At 42.3% G+C, this 14,097-nt stretch overlaps 1 protein-coding gene across 1 annotated transcript in view; it reads left to right on the top strand.

Annotated features, from left to right (window-relative positions):
* SLC6A1 (solute carrier family 6 member 1) overlaps positions 1 to 13,008 on the top strand; it is a 78,620-nt gene extending 65,612 nt beyond the window's left edge. Inside the window, exons 10-15 of the mRNA XM_054166684.1 lie at positions 3,263 to 3,375; positions 5,377 to 5,508; positions 6,134 to 6,236; positions 7,531 to 7,631; positions 9,702 to 9,869; positions 12,717 to 13,008. Of these exons, the coding sequence (XP_054022659.1) occupies positions 3,263 to 3,375; positions 5,377 to 5,508; positions 6,134 to 6,236; positions 7,531 to 7,631; positions 9,702 to 9,869; positions 12,717 to 12,821 (722 nt within the window). The 3' untranslated portion in view covers positions 12,822 to 13,008. The remainder of the gene's footprint in view (positions 1 to 3,262; positions 3,376 to 5,376; positions 5,509 to 6,133; positions 6,237 to 7,530; positions 7,632 to 9,701; positions 9,870 to 12,716) is intronic.
* The last annotated feature ends 1,089 nt before the right edge of the window (positions 13,009 to 14,097 follow it).

Here is a 14,097-nt window from a genome sequence, read left to right as displayed (position 1 = left end):
ACTGACTGCAGAAGGGAGAGCATCATTTCAAACCTCTCAAGGCAGCACCAGAAAAACCATTTCATGTCAAGCAGACTGCCTGCCTGCCGAATGCTCTCAAACCTTTGGTGTGGAGAGTGGTCAGCCAGAGACTCATCTGGGGCTGACGCAATGAATACTAATGAGTGCTGCTTACTGGGAACGTGTTTACAAGAACTGGCAGCACAGCTTGCTGCTTCAGTGCTTAGCTGTGACATCAGATTATGGCATTTTGCAACTGAAATTCTTCAAAGCAAACTGAAAGGAGGAGTGAGGTCATTATGGGTTGGGAGGCTCTATTCTTAAATTCAATTTTAATTCCTTTTGCTACTTCTTGAGGTTAAGCCCTTTGAGGCAGATCCATTTCTCACCTGTTCAGACCTACTAGTTTTGTGGGACCATCTAGTAGGAAAGTCATTTTACATAGGGCAGTAAGCTGTCCATGGAAGGATTCTGCTGTTCTTTGCAGTTCCTTGTCTTTCTTCCAGATGAAAAAGCTTGAAGTAGCAGAGCAGATGGCTGCCCTGACCCAGCTGGTGTACCAGATACTCATTTAGCAGTTCTGGCCACAGGGAGGGATCTGATAACTGAAAGCTTGGTTGGAAGTCACTGGTGGACAAAATATTTCTGACTATACTAGCAAACATATTTCACTGAGGAGATATTTTCTTGGTTGGAAAAGTAGAGAATTTAAACCCTAAAAATAATCTTCAACACACTACACCTACAAAGAAATTAGGAAAAGAATTATGGTGGCATACACTGTTGTCAAAAACTGCTCAGGAGAGTCAGTGGTGTGTGAAATAAGCTTCTTTTTGATACAGATAGAACAATATAAAGACTACACCTGCAAACAGAACAATATTTTTCTATCATATTACACTCCTAAATGCCTTTTAAGGTACCTAAGACTTCTGGCCACTAATAGCAAAGAATATTTATAAATCTGACCTTTTAATTAAGGCTCAGAAGCTGATGCTTTCTTTTAGCACCACAAGAGATGTGGGGGTTTTTGTGACCCTCCATACAGCTTTGTAAAACAAAGACTATTATTAAAAACCAGTGCTGCCTGTTGGTGTAATGAAGGAAAATTATGAATATATTTATTATCTTAAGCTTATTTTGCTTTTCCTGCTGCCATTTGGAAGGCATTCCAATCATACCTGCAATTGCTAGCAAACAATTGTTTCCAAATCTGCCCTTGCATTTACTTTGACAGTTCAGGTGTCCACTGCCAATCCATGCTTCACTGGTTTCAAAGCTATATATGTCCAACCAGTTGTCACAGCCAGCTGGCGGCCAGTCACCAGTGGCATCCCCCAGGGATCAGTGCTGGGACCCATCCTCTTTAATATCTTCATTGATGATCTGGATGAGGGGATTGAGTCAGTCATCAGCAAATTTGCAGATGACACCAAATTAGGAGCAGATGTTGCTCAGTTAGAGGGCAGAAGGTCTCTGCAGAGGGACCTCGACCGACTGGACAGATGGGCGGAGTCCAATGGGATGGCATTTAACAAGTCCAAGTGCCAGGTGCTGCACTTTGGCCATGGCAACCCCATGCAGAGCTACAGGCTGGGGTCAGAGTGGCTGGAGAGCTGCCAAACAGAGAGGGACCTGGGGGTGCTGATTGACAGCCACCTAAACATGAGCCAGCAGTGTGCCCAGGTGGCCAAGAAGGCCAACGGCATCCTGGCCTGTATTAGGAATAGTGTGGCCAACAGGAGCAGGGAGGTCATTGTGCCCCTGTACTCTGCATTGGTTAGGCCACACCTTGAGTACTGTGTTCAGTTCTGGGCCCCTCAGTTTAAGAAGGACATCGAGACACTTGAAGGTGTCCAGAGAAGGGCAACAAGGCTGGGGAGAGGCCTTGAGCACAGCCCTGTGAGGAGAGGCTGAGGGAGCTGGGATTGTTTAGCCTGGAGAAGAGAAGGATCAGGGGTGACCTCATTGCTCTCTACAACTACCTGAAAGGTGGTTGTAGCCAGGAAGGGGTTGGTCTCTTCTCCCAGGCAACCAGCAGCAGAACAAGAGCACACAGTCTCAAGCTGTGCCAGGGGAGGTTTAGGCTGGAGGTGAGGAGAAAGTTCTTCACCGAGAGAGTTGTTCGTCATTGGAATGTGCTGCCCAGGGAGGTGGTGGAGTCATCATCCCTGGAGGTGTTCAAGAGGGGATTGGATGTGGCACTTGGTGCCATGGTCTAGTCATGAGGTCTGTGGTGATAGGTCAGACTTGATGATCTTTGAGGTCTCTTCCAACCTTAGTGATACTATGATACTGTAAGTTATTAGACTTGTTTTTAATGACAACTGAAAAACAAGATACCTCCCCTAAGCAAGGGCACACTAATTTTATTTCTGTGATTATTTAGTTTGCTACAGGTTTCCCTTGGAATCTGACAGCTGCCTTGCAGCTATGCTGTGACAACAAAAAAAGAGCTCCTTCTTGTTGAATAGAAATTAGTGTTCTCTTTCCAACGCTATGCCCCACGTCAGCAGTTAGCATGAATATCAATGAAAAGGGTTTTCCTTTCACAGCTACACAAATGTGTAATTTAAGACAACTAATTAAACAGAATAGAAAATGGGAATACCATAAATGCTGGAAAGTCGCTTCTCCATTTTTAAGCTGTCTTCAGTTCTCTTCTGAACTACCTGGTTCAAAGCAAATGATTACAGCTGTCAGTAACCCCTTAAGAGGGAGACAGTCAGTACCTGAAGATGTTGTCCCAGCCAAGGTTAACATTCCCTACTTTTGCTTTGCAAAGGTGTCTCTCAAGAGTAGCTCCTGAGCTGCATCCAGTGGTTTAGAATCATAGAAGTGTCAGGGTTGGAAGGGACCTCAGGGATCATTTAGTTCCAACTCCCTGCTGTGGGCAGGGACACCTCACACTAGGTCACCCAGAGCTACATCCAGCCTGGCCTTAAAAAGTTTCAGGGATGGGGCTTCCACCAGGTCCCTGGGCAACCTGTTCCAGTGCCTCACCAGCCTTTATGGGTGCTTGGTTGGGTTGGTTTGGCCATTTTGGGGGTTGCTTTTCTATTTTTGTTTTGGTTGGTTCATTTTGAAAGCAAGATATATGCACTAACTTCTTGGTCCGTGAGCACTGATGAAGCTGAAACCCCTAGTCAGATAATGCATCTGTGGATGACTTATACAAATTAACCTAAAATCATCAACAGGAAAAATAATCACAGCACTCAGTCTATCACATTGACATTTTCTCTCCTGTTTCTCCTCCCAGGCCCTGGACTGGCATTTCTAGCTTATCCAGAAGCAGTGACACAGCTACCAGTTTCTCCTTTGTGGGCAATACTGTTCTTCTCCATGTTGCTTATGCTTGGGATTGACAGTCAGGTAAAACTGGTGTAAAAATCCATAACAAAGACTAATACTTTTTTTTTGCAGCCCCTCTCTCTGTATGCATTCTGCCCTGCCAGCTGTAAGTAGTGCAAAACGGTTTTTGCAATAATCTGATAAATAACAGGACTTGGTAAGGAAAGACCAAGAGGTTCAAGGAACCTGGGAGAGTAAAAAAACTGATAAAAAACACCTTGGCAATCTTTGTCAGTGTAGGAGACACTGGGAAATGCTTTACAAGATTCAGATGCCACAAATATTTCTGACAGGCAACTTCAGAAGCTACCACATGGTGCAAAACCATGCAGCACACATTTCATTTTAAGCATAGGAATGTCAGAAGCGAATTGAGAAGGTAAGAGGCTCTTTACTGAGGACATTCTGCACCTTAGCTTGTTCTGAAATCAAGTCCCAGCAGTGAGGACCAAAGCTTTACTTTTTCAGCCTTAGGTAAGAGTTGTAGATGGTGTTTGACAACTGGAAATGAATGGGAAGGCACAACCTAGATGTTTTGCACATCCAAATAAGGTATTCTGCAGAGTTACTGACTAGACCAAATAAAGAAATACTGAGGTCTTGCATTCATTACATAAGTGACCAAACCAGCACATAGAACAAGAAAAAGCTCTTTACACACTAGAAAGGACTGTGTTGAACAAAAGCATTCATTAATTAGTGATGTTAATACAAATAACAACTCCTTTGTAAACACTTAAGAAAGCAACTGTCTCATTTTGCAAAGCATGCTTTGAGGATTTGATAAAGTCCCTGCTGCCTGCTGAAATGTTTTGGTCATTTCTATGTGACCAGTCACAGGCAGATGTGTTGCTTTCTTTGCAGCCAGTTGCAGATGTCAAGCCACCACATTACAGGCTTCATGGCACCTCAAGGAATGTGAGAATTACTGGCTTAGTACTGTACTAGCCTTCCAGTAGAGAATATCCATCATTTTCTATAAATCCAAGTTGACTTCAGCCTATGAACTAAAATACAGAAAGACCAAGAGTGCATTTTATCCTACAACATGAAAGGAAGCTGAAAATTCATGGGATTTATCATTCTGTTTTTCAGTAAGCTTCAGGCTTGACATTAAAACCTATTGCTCCGTGTTGGGGGAGGGGGGCAGGGGGTGAAGCTACTGTGAAATTAATTGGGTCAAAAATGTTCTTGAAAGAACTTGTCTCTAGGCAACTAACAGCTGAGAAAGGTAGTCTAATAATATTTAAAAGACTATATATCTCCAGGCTGTCATGCTTTCTTCATTTGCTGTCTGTCAGTGAAACATTCCATACACTATCATTTATAGGAACTGTAACTATTGGTTCACTTCTGATTGCACTGCTGGAAATTACTACAATTTCACATGCATCCTGTTTTTTCATTATTTCAGCCATTTTAATGATGGCATTGATTTGGAGTATACACACAGAGAAACAAAAATACTGCACCATGGGCGTGCTTTCCATTTGAGGGCCACAGCCTCAGCAAAAGTATTCTCTGGGGCTACCAAAAGTAGTGGATTTCTTACATATGAGAATCAATCTTGTGCCTTTAACCTTCACCCCAAAACACTAATCTGATTGGACTTTTTATGCCTACTGGCCTCTGTGTGAGTAAATCACAGAAGGCAGAAGTGCAGAAGTTTTTGAAGGATCTAGGGGTGAAAGCCTTCAGTTGTAGGTGTATCACCTTCTATCACAAGAACACTTTATATTCATGAAGCTCATGCTATAGTTCACAGTTTGGAATGTTGAATGTTGTTTGTTTGGGTTTTTTTTTTTTGTTTTCTCTACCTAGAAGTCTTTTTGCACAGATCCTTTTAGACAGAAACAAGGATATTCAGCAGCACTGCTTCCACTGAAGTCAAGTGAATTTTCATTTATCATTTAACAGATATGCCGCCTTAGGCTAGTGATGGGTACTGTTGAAAACTCCCCTGCATGTAATCCTGCTGCTGTAGTGCCTTGTGCTGTACTTTGTTTCTGACTTGCCTTGCAGTTCTGCACTGTGGAAGGATTCATAACCGCTTTGGTGGATGAATTTCCCAAGTTACTGCGCAACCGAAGAGAACTCTTCATTGCCGTTGTATGCATTGTTTCCTATCTGATAGGGCTGTCCAATATTACTCAGGTATGTTCAGCAGAAGTGTGTGACCTTATGTCTTGCAAACAGCATCTGTTTTATTTCTTCATTCCCCTGCTCCAACCAGGAATCATTGCAAACCATCAAAGTGGCCAGGATCTATTATCAAGGCAATCTAGAGCCTTTAGGCAGCAGACATTATCATAGAATCACGAAATGGTTTGGGTTGGAAGGGACCTTTCAATGTCATTTAGTCCAACCCCCACTGCAGGTACATCTGCAACTAGATCATTAATTTACATTGTAAAAAGTGTCCCACTTCATGGTTCAGGTGACAAAAAAGTACACACATCTCTGCAGCCTATCTTGCAGGCCATGAAAGGGTAGCTAGGGAATGTTCTCCATTGCTCCCTGTGATCTAGCACATTGCACACTGTTTGAGGGAAATGATTGAATTATCGAGCAACAAAGAAATAAGTTAAACTAAACCACTTAATTGAATTCTAGCAGTAATCTCATTTTTGTCAGTGTTGACCTCACGTGCACTTTAATTACTTCACTTTAAGATGTCCCTAACCTATTTGCCACTGTTAGTTTGTAGCTTACGTTTTAATCTCTCTTAACATCAGAGTCCTTACTACTTATTTTAACATTTCTTTCTGATGTATTTTAGGGTGGAATCTATGTGTTTAAACTTTTTGACTACTACTCTGCCAGTGGAATGAGTCTCTTGTTCCTTGTCTTCTTTGAGTGCATCTCAATATCCTGGTGCTATGGTAAACAATACATAATATTTTTTTCCCCTAAGTTTTGCACCTCATAAAGATACTTCACTTACTGGTTTGTTCTTTTGGGTGTGCACATGCTGAGGGTGGAACTGAAATTGGCTCTGTTAAAACACGCATAGAATTCCACAGAGGACTCAAAGTTGACTGTGGCAAGTACTTCTGCCTCTTTAAAGTGCCCAGTGTATAAATCTGGAAGTCACTAGATGCTGAGTATGTCAGGAATATTAGATAGGTTACTTTTCCCTATTTTTTTTCCCTTGGGAAGTCTGGATCTTCACAGTTGCTGCTGCTCTAAACATGATGACTTACACCTTTTGGACTTTGTAATGTTTGGTTTCCAGAGATGGCTCTGTCACACTAGGATCTTGTAGTGAAAGCCAGGCTTCTTGGTCAGTGGTGTCTTGCATAACTGCCCTAAACCATCCTGAAGTCTGGACTGACAAACTCTGGGTATAAAAACTGATGAATACGCATCGTATTCTTGCCAGAGTATTTGTGCATTTGACCTTAGTTCTGTGATGGCTACTCCAAGGACCTGCTCCCATGATTACTGAGGTGCTTCAGCTTATATTACTAAATTGATTCTGAGCTAGATAACAGAAGTCTTTTACTAGCTTTTCATGGGCCTAAGAGGGTGAAACACCATTTTCTAGGGGAGAGATACTGAATATGGATCCAGCAAATGCCAATGGAAAAACACACCAGCTAAACAAAAGGAAATCCAAGTTATAAACAGCATGATAGCCATACCTTTTAGCTGATGGAGTGCTGGTGGGTAACAACTGCAGTAGATGGGCTGCTCTTAGATTTCATATGCAGTTCTCTCTGTACATGGTGTGTATATATCCACACAGAGTGAAGCTGCCTAATTTAAAATGGGGTTTTGGGGTTTTCTTATTTAATTTGTAAAATATCATTTAGAAGCTCTCATTCCAAACATACTTCATGTTGAAATTAACCAAGGGCATTTGTTGCATCTGACCTTTAGATGCATAGATTTCCTCAGCCTTTGCATGGGAATACATTTTGTGGTCACTAATTAATTAATTAGGATGTAGAAGAATGAGAACAAACAATTCGTGGCGCTTCTGCATGTGCACATTTCCTTCCCATTCAGACAGGTGTAAAGTTATGTTGGGGTTTGTATTGAGCTTCCAACTGTATCATATATACCTCCCAAATATACCTCACCATGTATGACAGTGCCTCTCAAAACCACTGAGCTTTCAACTTCGTCAATTCTCTGACCTGTTTCTATGCTGTTTCTTATTTCTGTATTTAGGTGTTAATAGATTTTATGACAACATCCAAGAGATGGTGGGATACAGACCCTGCATCTGGTGGAAACTCTGCTGGTCGTTTTTCACTCCTATCATTGTGGCAGTAAGGAACAAACTTTTATGATATAATTGAAAGGGTGTAAATGAGGTGATCTGTGTACTACAGCGTTGTCATTTCCACCCCCACAGGTTCACATTAACTCTGACCTCACTCCTTTTTTAAGGATTTAAGCAATTCCATAGAAGGCAAAAAGCAGTGTGATTAGATGAAGCCTGTGCCCTAGGAAAAGCAGCCTTGAGCAATTTCTAGATTTGTATTAGCCCTCTGGAAATGGTAACCAGTCAAGAGTTTGATTGGCAGAGATGGAAAAATGAAAGAAACCAGTTTTGACCATTCCTGGTATTCTTAGATAAGATTTAGCAATCTCTCTGAAGTCTAAATTTCCCACATAGACAAAAATGCCCACATTTTGTTAACTGAATTCCTTCACAAGCACTGTTCTGGTAACAGTCTTGGATTATAAATTGATGTTCTATTCTCCTGGGATTCTTGGCACGTATCACCCAGTTTATACAACATTGCTACCACTTATTCTGGCAAATCTTGCAAGGATTTTGTGCACTGGAAAGCACAGTGCACTCTTCTCCTGATTCCTACCTAGCCAGCTTCTCGTGAGGTATAGTTTGAAATAATGAGCAAAGAAATGTAAATGTACTACACATCATGTCATCAGCTCAGATGGAACATGAACACCTGGAATCAGGTGTGTACTCTTACACATGTCAGAATGCTTCTCACTCACTGACACTTCTCTGGTATTCCCACATAGGTAGCTGTGGAAAAGCAAAGAAAGAGCATTAAAGAGGGGCACAGAAATGTGTTTATATTGAGGGTTCCTTGAGTCATCTCTACCCAGACAAAAGTAGTTTTAAATGTTCTGAAAACAAGCGTTCAGGAAGGCATAAAAGAATGCATTTTGCTGATTTTAGTGGTTCAGCAGGAAGGTGACCAATATTGTGTGTAAAACTTAAGCAGATTTCTCCTGTCTTCTAAAGTTTTCCACAGAATTTGTTGTCCAATGCAACTTCAGAGGTGGTGACGATGTGCTAACAGTCTCTTCCTCTCTGCGTTCTCCTCTCTGAGACTATGTTCTGCATGAGGCATGAACCTGGGATCAGAATGAACTCCCTTCTTTGCAGTTTCACTTTAGCAGCTTTCCCTGGTGTGGGCTAGTTTAGACACTGGAAACAGGCCAGGATAGGAGTCTACCTTGGGCCTGTTTGCAGGCCATCTCTTTGAAAACAACACAAAAGAAATCCACAAGCTCTGCACATGTGTGCAGGTTTATTCCCCAGGACTGTCACCTTTCCCAATAGCCCCCTTCTCTCTGATTTTTGGGCTGGTTATCTGAGGACTCTACTGGTGCCTGTGGATTCCCCCTACCAACATACCTAGATAACCTAAGATGCAGGCTATGTATGTGAAAATATATTGCTACCTTGAAATATTAAGATTAATTTTGGTAAGAATTTTCTTGGGAAACTATCTCATCATTTCTTGATACTGAAGAAAATTCAAAGTGATTTTTGAATTTATTAGGAGAAGATTTTTTTTTTTAGCCAGGCAAAGCTGTGGCTGCTTACTGAATAGCAGGTTCCATTATGACTGCTCTCATTTTCCACTACCAGTTTGTTTGGAGGATCTGCTTCCAGGCCAGGCATTCTTAGATGGTGATATTGGAGAGGCCAATACAGACCCAGGCTTTAAAGAGTATTTCTTGTTAAGATCTTCTACAAGTCTGTTGCTGACCAGTACAGTACAGCTGTACTGATGCTATTATTCCAATGAGAACATAGTGAAAACAAACTACTTCACCATTTCAGAATTAGAATTTCATGACTTACACATCCCCACACTAGAGGTTAAGGTAGCAAAGAATCAGGCTGAGCAGTGAGCTGACACATGCCTGTTTTCTGCACCTCCACAATGAAGACTGACCTGCAGGCCCCATCTACAAGCCAGTGCCCAGCAGCCATCATCAGGAATCAAAGGAATCCTCTTCTCCTTGCTGGGATGTGAAGGCAGGCTTGAGGTCCAAGTCAACCTAGAAAAACTCCTGACCATGGAACACCCTGAAAATCTCATCCAAACCTTTTCTGCTGTGTTTTGCAGGGAGTGTTTCTCTTCAGTGCTGTCCAAATGACTCCACTCACAATGGGAAGCTACGTTTTCCCAAAATGGGGCCAGGGGGTTGGCTGGTTCATGGCTTTGTCTTCTATGGTGCTGATACCAGGCTATATGGCATATATGTTTCTAACCCTGAAAGGCTCCTTAAAACAGGTAAGTCCTACCTACCTCTACCTCTTTCTGCTGACTGACTGCACAATTTTGTCCTGCAAGAGCTGTACACACTGATAGAGGCTTGCTGGGCACTTCCTGTCTACTTTATTTCCTGTGGCCTCACTTGTTCAGTCCAGTTATTATGCACTAGGATAAAAAACATTAGAAAGTCACCAAACAGAGAAGACAAGACAGTGTCTATGCCATCTGTTGTAAAACATAGTTCACTGCATTAAATGTGATCCATTTCTCTGGGATATGACAGTTCCAACTTGCATCCCAGCTCCTCACACCTAGAAACAAAGCAGCTCTTTATGAAAGAAGTAAATGTATCCTATTAACACAAGAAGGCTGTCATCTTGTCAAGGCAGGTGATGCTCTAAGGAATTGGAATCAAACTCTTAGGAGTAAACCCATATAATTCTGTGAATCTGCTCACAATGACCAGATTGAGCATCTTCCTGTGATGTGGTCAAAGATTTTTGAGAGGAAGGTCCCATCTGAACAGGAGGGAAAACTTCTTTGCTGTGAGGGTGCCAGAATCCTGGAGCAGGCTGCCCAGAGAGGTTGTGGATTCTCCTCTCTGGAGAGATTCCAGACCCACCCAGACATTGTGATCCTGGGCAAGCTGCCGTGGGTGACCTTGCTTTAGCAGGGGGGTTGGACTGCATGATCCCTAGAGGTCCCTTCTGATTCTGTGATGTGAGCTCCTGTTGTCCATTACTCCTTTATAAATTGCAATGCCAGCTTTGTTCTGCTGCAGCTGCAAGAAGGTAGCTGTAGCATCTTGGGAGCAGACCTTATGATTATGCTGCACTTCCCTTCCATCTTTACGTAAGGGGCTTCTGTGAACAGCTACTTCACAAAGAACTTTAGAGGCCATTTCTCATTCTACTGTGCCCTTAGCCTCTCCCTGATTCATTATTCATTTGTTAAAAGGAGGTGACACTTCCCACGTGACAGAGGCATTGTGTGACTTAAATTCATTTTAAGATCCTCAGGGAAGTGCTGCTAAAGGCATGTGAACTGCTGATGAGGTTCTTGAGCAGTACAGTGTTTAGTAATCACATACACTTGCCATAGTTAATAGACTTTTTAATTAGTTTTTTTTAATCTGGGTACATCCTCAGTTTCCCTCTCCAGCCAATAATCTCATTCTGTGCACATCAGACCCTTCTTCAGCACAAGGACTGAAACACGTTTCCCTGTCCTCTGTGAATGTGGGAACCAAAGGCTGTCAAAAGGAATTGGTCAGAGTCTCTGGAATGTTCTAAAACCAGGCTGACAGAGCCGTCTTTGCAAAGGGGCAGATGATCTTAAGCAGAATTGACGAGTAATGCCTCACGAATTGCTCAGATCTTGATCCAAATATTTGTCTTCAGCAAATTTTAAGAGACTCAGTGATGCTTCAAAGGAGTCTGCATAAAACCCAGAATTCTTGTGGTGGGTTTTTGGGGGATTTTTTTTTTGGTGGTGGTGTTTTTTTACCTCTGCTTCTTCTCAGCTCCTGCATTTTGAATGCCTTTCCCTTGGCCTTGTGGAAACATTTACATGCAAACGGAGAATTGTTGCCCTAAACCAGAGCTGTGTAAAACCACAGTAAAAGTTCCTCATCTCAATCTTGCTGTGCATTAAGGTCTCATTTTTGAAAGTATTGATAAATGATCATTAGGTAATAGGAGGATCCTATACCACTTACAGGCTTAGACACTCAAAACTGGTCTCCTGGACATGAATGTGAGCTAGGCAGTTAAGCATCATGAACAGGGAACACAAAAAAATACTGGGAAAGAGTAGAAATAAAATGATCTTAAATTCAAATCTACTTTACTTGTTGGGCTCTTGGAAGTGATAACTCCTGAAGCTGCAGCCAATGCTCTCTAGTCCCTTCTGCTCCCTGTGGAGGTCACCATTACATCTGGGATCCACCTTTGAGTCTCTGCTGGCCACTGCAAACTTGCAGCCTCTCTGGTGATCAGGGGACTAAAACATCTGTTTATGAAGGAAGGACTTGGGGGTTATTAGCCTGGAGAAGAGAAGACTGAGGGGGATCTTATGAATGCTTATAAATACTTAAAGGGTGGGTGTCAGCAGAATGGAACCACTCTTCTTTCAGTGGAGCCCAGTGACAGGACAAAAGGTAACTGGCACAAACTTAAACACACAAGTTCCATCTAAACTTGAGAAGGAACTTCTTTACTTTGGGGGTGTAGGAGCCCTGAACCAGACTGCCCAGAGAGATTGTGGAGTCTCCATCTCTGGAGTCATGCAAAACTTGCCTGGGTGCTCTTCTGTGCAACCTGTCCTAGGTGAACCTGTTCTGGCAGCGGAGTTGAACTCTCATCTCCAGAGGTCTTTTCCAGCCCCTGCCACTCTGTGAATTTGTGATTCACTGTGCCTGGCATGTGGACTCAGTAAAATCTCTCCTCATTTCTTTTCCCTAGGCATGTTCAATGCCTGGTGGCACCTACCATTTCCAGGAAGGTGGTGGAGTCACCGTCCCTGGAGGTGTTCAAGAGGGGATTGGACGTGGCACTTGGTGCCATGGTCTAGTTATGAGGTCTGTGGTGACAGGTTGGACTTGATGATCTTTGAGGTCTCTTCCAACCTTGGTGATACTGTGATACTGTATGTGATCTTTCAACTCCTATTGTCACGTTCGAAGCACAGCTAGAACTGTGCCTTTTCAGTGCCTTGGGAGATAGACAGTTATTCATTTTAGCTCTGATGCCTAGAGAGAAGCCTTTAGGATTGCCTTTGAAGGAGAAAAATAAACCAAACAAAACACCAAGCAAGCTTAGAAACAGCTTTTTGACCCCATCACATTTATTGTTGTTCTTTAAACAGCGCATCCAAGTGATGATTCAGCCAAGTGAAGACATCACTCACCCTGAAAACGCCCCTGACCAGGCCCAACAGAGCAACTCTGCAAACAAAGAAGCCTACATCTAAACGTCTGTCTTGTAAGTGTACTGATACTGCTCCGGAAAAACAAAAAAAAAACCCCACGGTTGAATATGACCACAAATTCATGTCTGAGAATATAATTACCTACCTCTAGTGGCAAACAAACAAACAAAACCAACAATAAAAGCAAACAAACAAACAAAAAGGGGGTTAAAAAAAAAAAAAAAAAGAAAAAAAAGAAAGAAAGAAAGAAAGAGAGAAAATGGTCATCCCCACTCTAAGGGAATCGCCATGGGTACGACCCAACCATTGCGCGAGCTCAGATGTTGGCAGTGTTTTGTGTCCTCTGGCAATCCACAGACTGTTAATGTTTTTATCCTTTTGCAACAATAGTTGCATACCTTGGAATTTGTAAATTGCTGTGCCAAGACCTTTTTAATCTACCTTTTAGCACGACTATTTGAAGTTTTGTGCTGCTGATTTTTAGTAGTCGCTCCATTCTTTCTTACCACTGAATCCCAAGACTGTTATTTCTGACTCTGCAGGAGTGCAATTAAGTTTGGAATTGTTTTGTACTAAAAGAGCGAAGTATTTTGTAACCAAGTGATTTCCAGTCAAAAAGTCTGCCCTTAAAATTTGCTCCAGTCGAGGCTGTTTGAGGGGGGAGAAACTCCCTTCCAATAACAGTAGGCACAGGCTTCATAAACATTCCTAGTACAAATTACGTAATGAGGTAATGGCTGTTGGTGGCAATAAGGCATAGAGTAGCTGTGAAGAGGATCTGTACGTAGCCTTTTGGGATGACTTTCAATTAGGATCATAAATTTCTCTACAAGTCTATAAATTGTGTATCTTAGGAAAGGAGCATGGCTGTATGAATCGATATGACACGAGTTGCAGCTGTTAGAGGCAAAACTATGACTCCTGAAGTTTTTAGCAGGATGAGCAGTAATAGCCAAGAGCTTTTAAGCATTCCCAGGAGCAAAAGAAATACAAAGTATTTGCAATTCAAGCCGTTATTATTCTACCACTATTGCATTGCCACCGAAATAGAAACCAAAACAATGGCTTAAAGATTGAAGCTTGTCCTTGTACTTGGATTTGAGGGTTTAATTCACAACTGTTCTTTTTAATCTCTTCAAGGACTTTTAACAGTTTCTAACAAGCAAACAGACGACAAACTATGGATCCTTAGCACTTTGGGGGGGGGGGGGGTGGGAACGGGGAGTTTTCTTTTTATTGACACATTATTTGTGGTGGTGAAGGCATGAGGGAAAGCTATTTCAGTAATAAAGGATCTCCAGCCTGGGCTGGGGCTGCG

Source organism: Dryobates pubescens, chromosome 1 (genome assembly GCF_014839835.1).
Source record: "Dryobates pubescens isolate bDryPub1 chromosome 1, bDryPub1.pri, whole genome shotgun sequence".
NCBI lineage: Eukaryota > Metazoa > Chordata > Aves > Piciformes > Picidae > Dryobates > Dryobates pubescens.
Note: the sequence above shows the minus strand (reverse complement) of the source record. Positions and strands in the feature narration are given on the sequence as shown.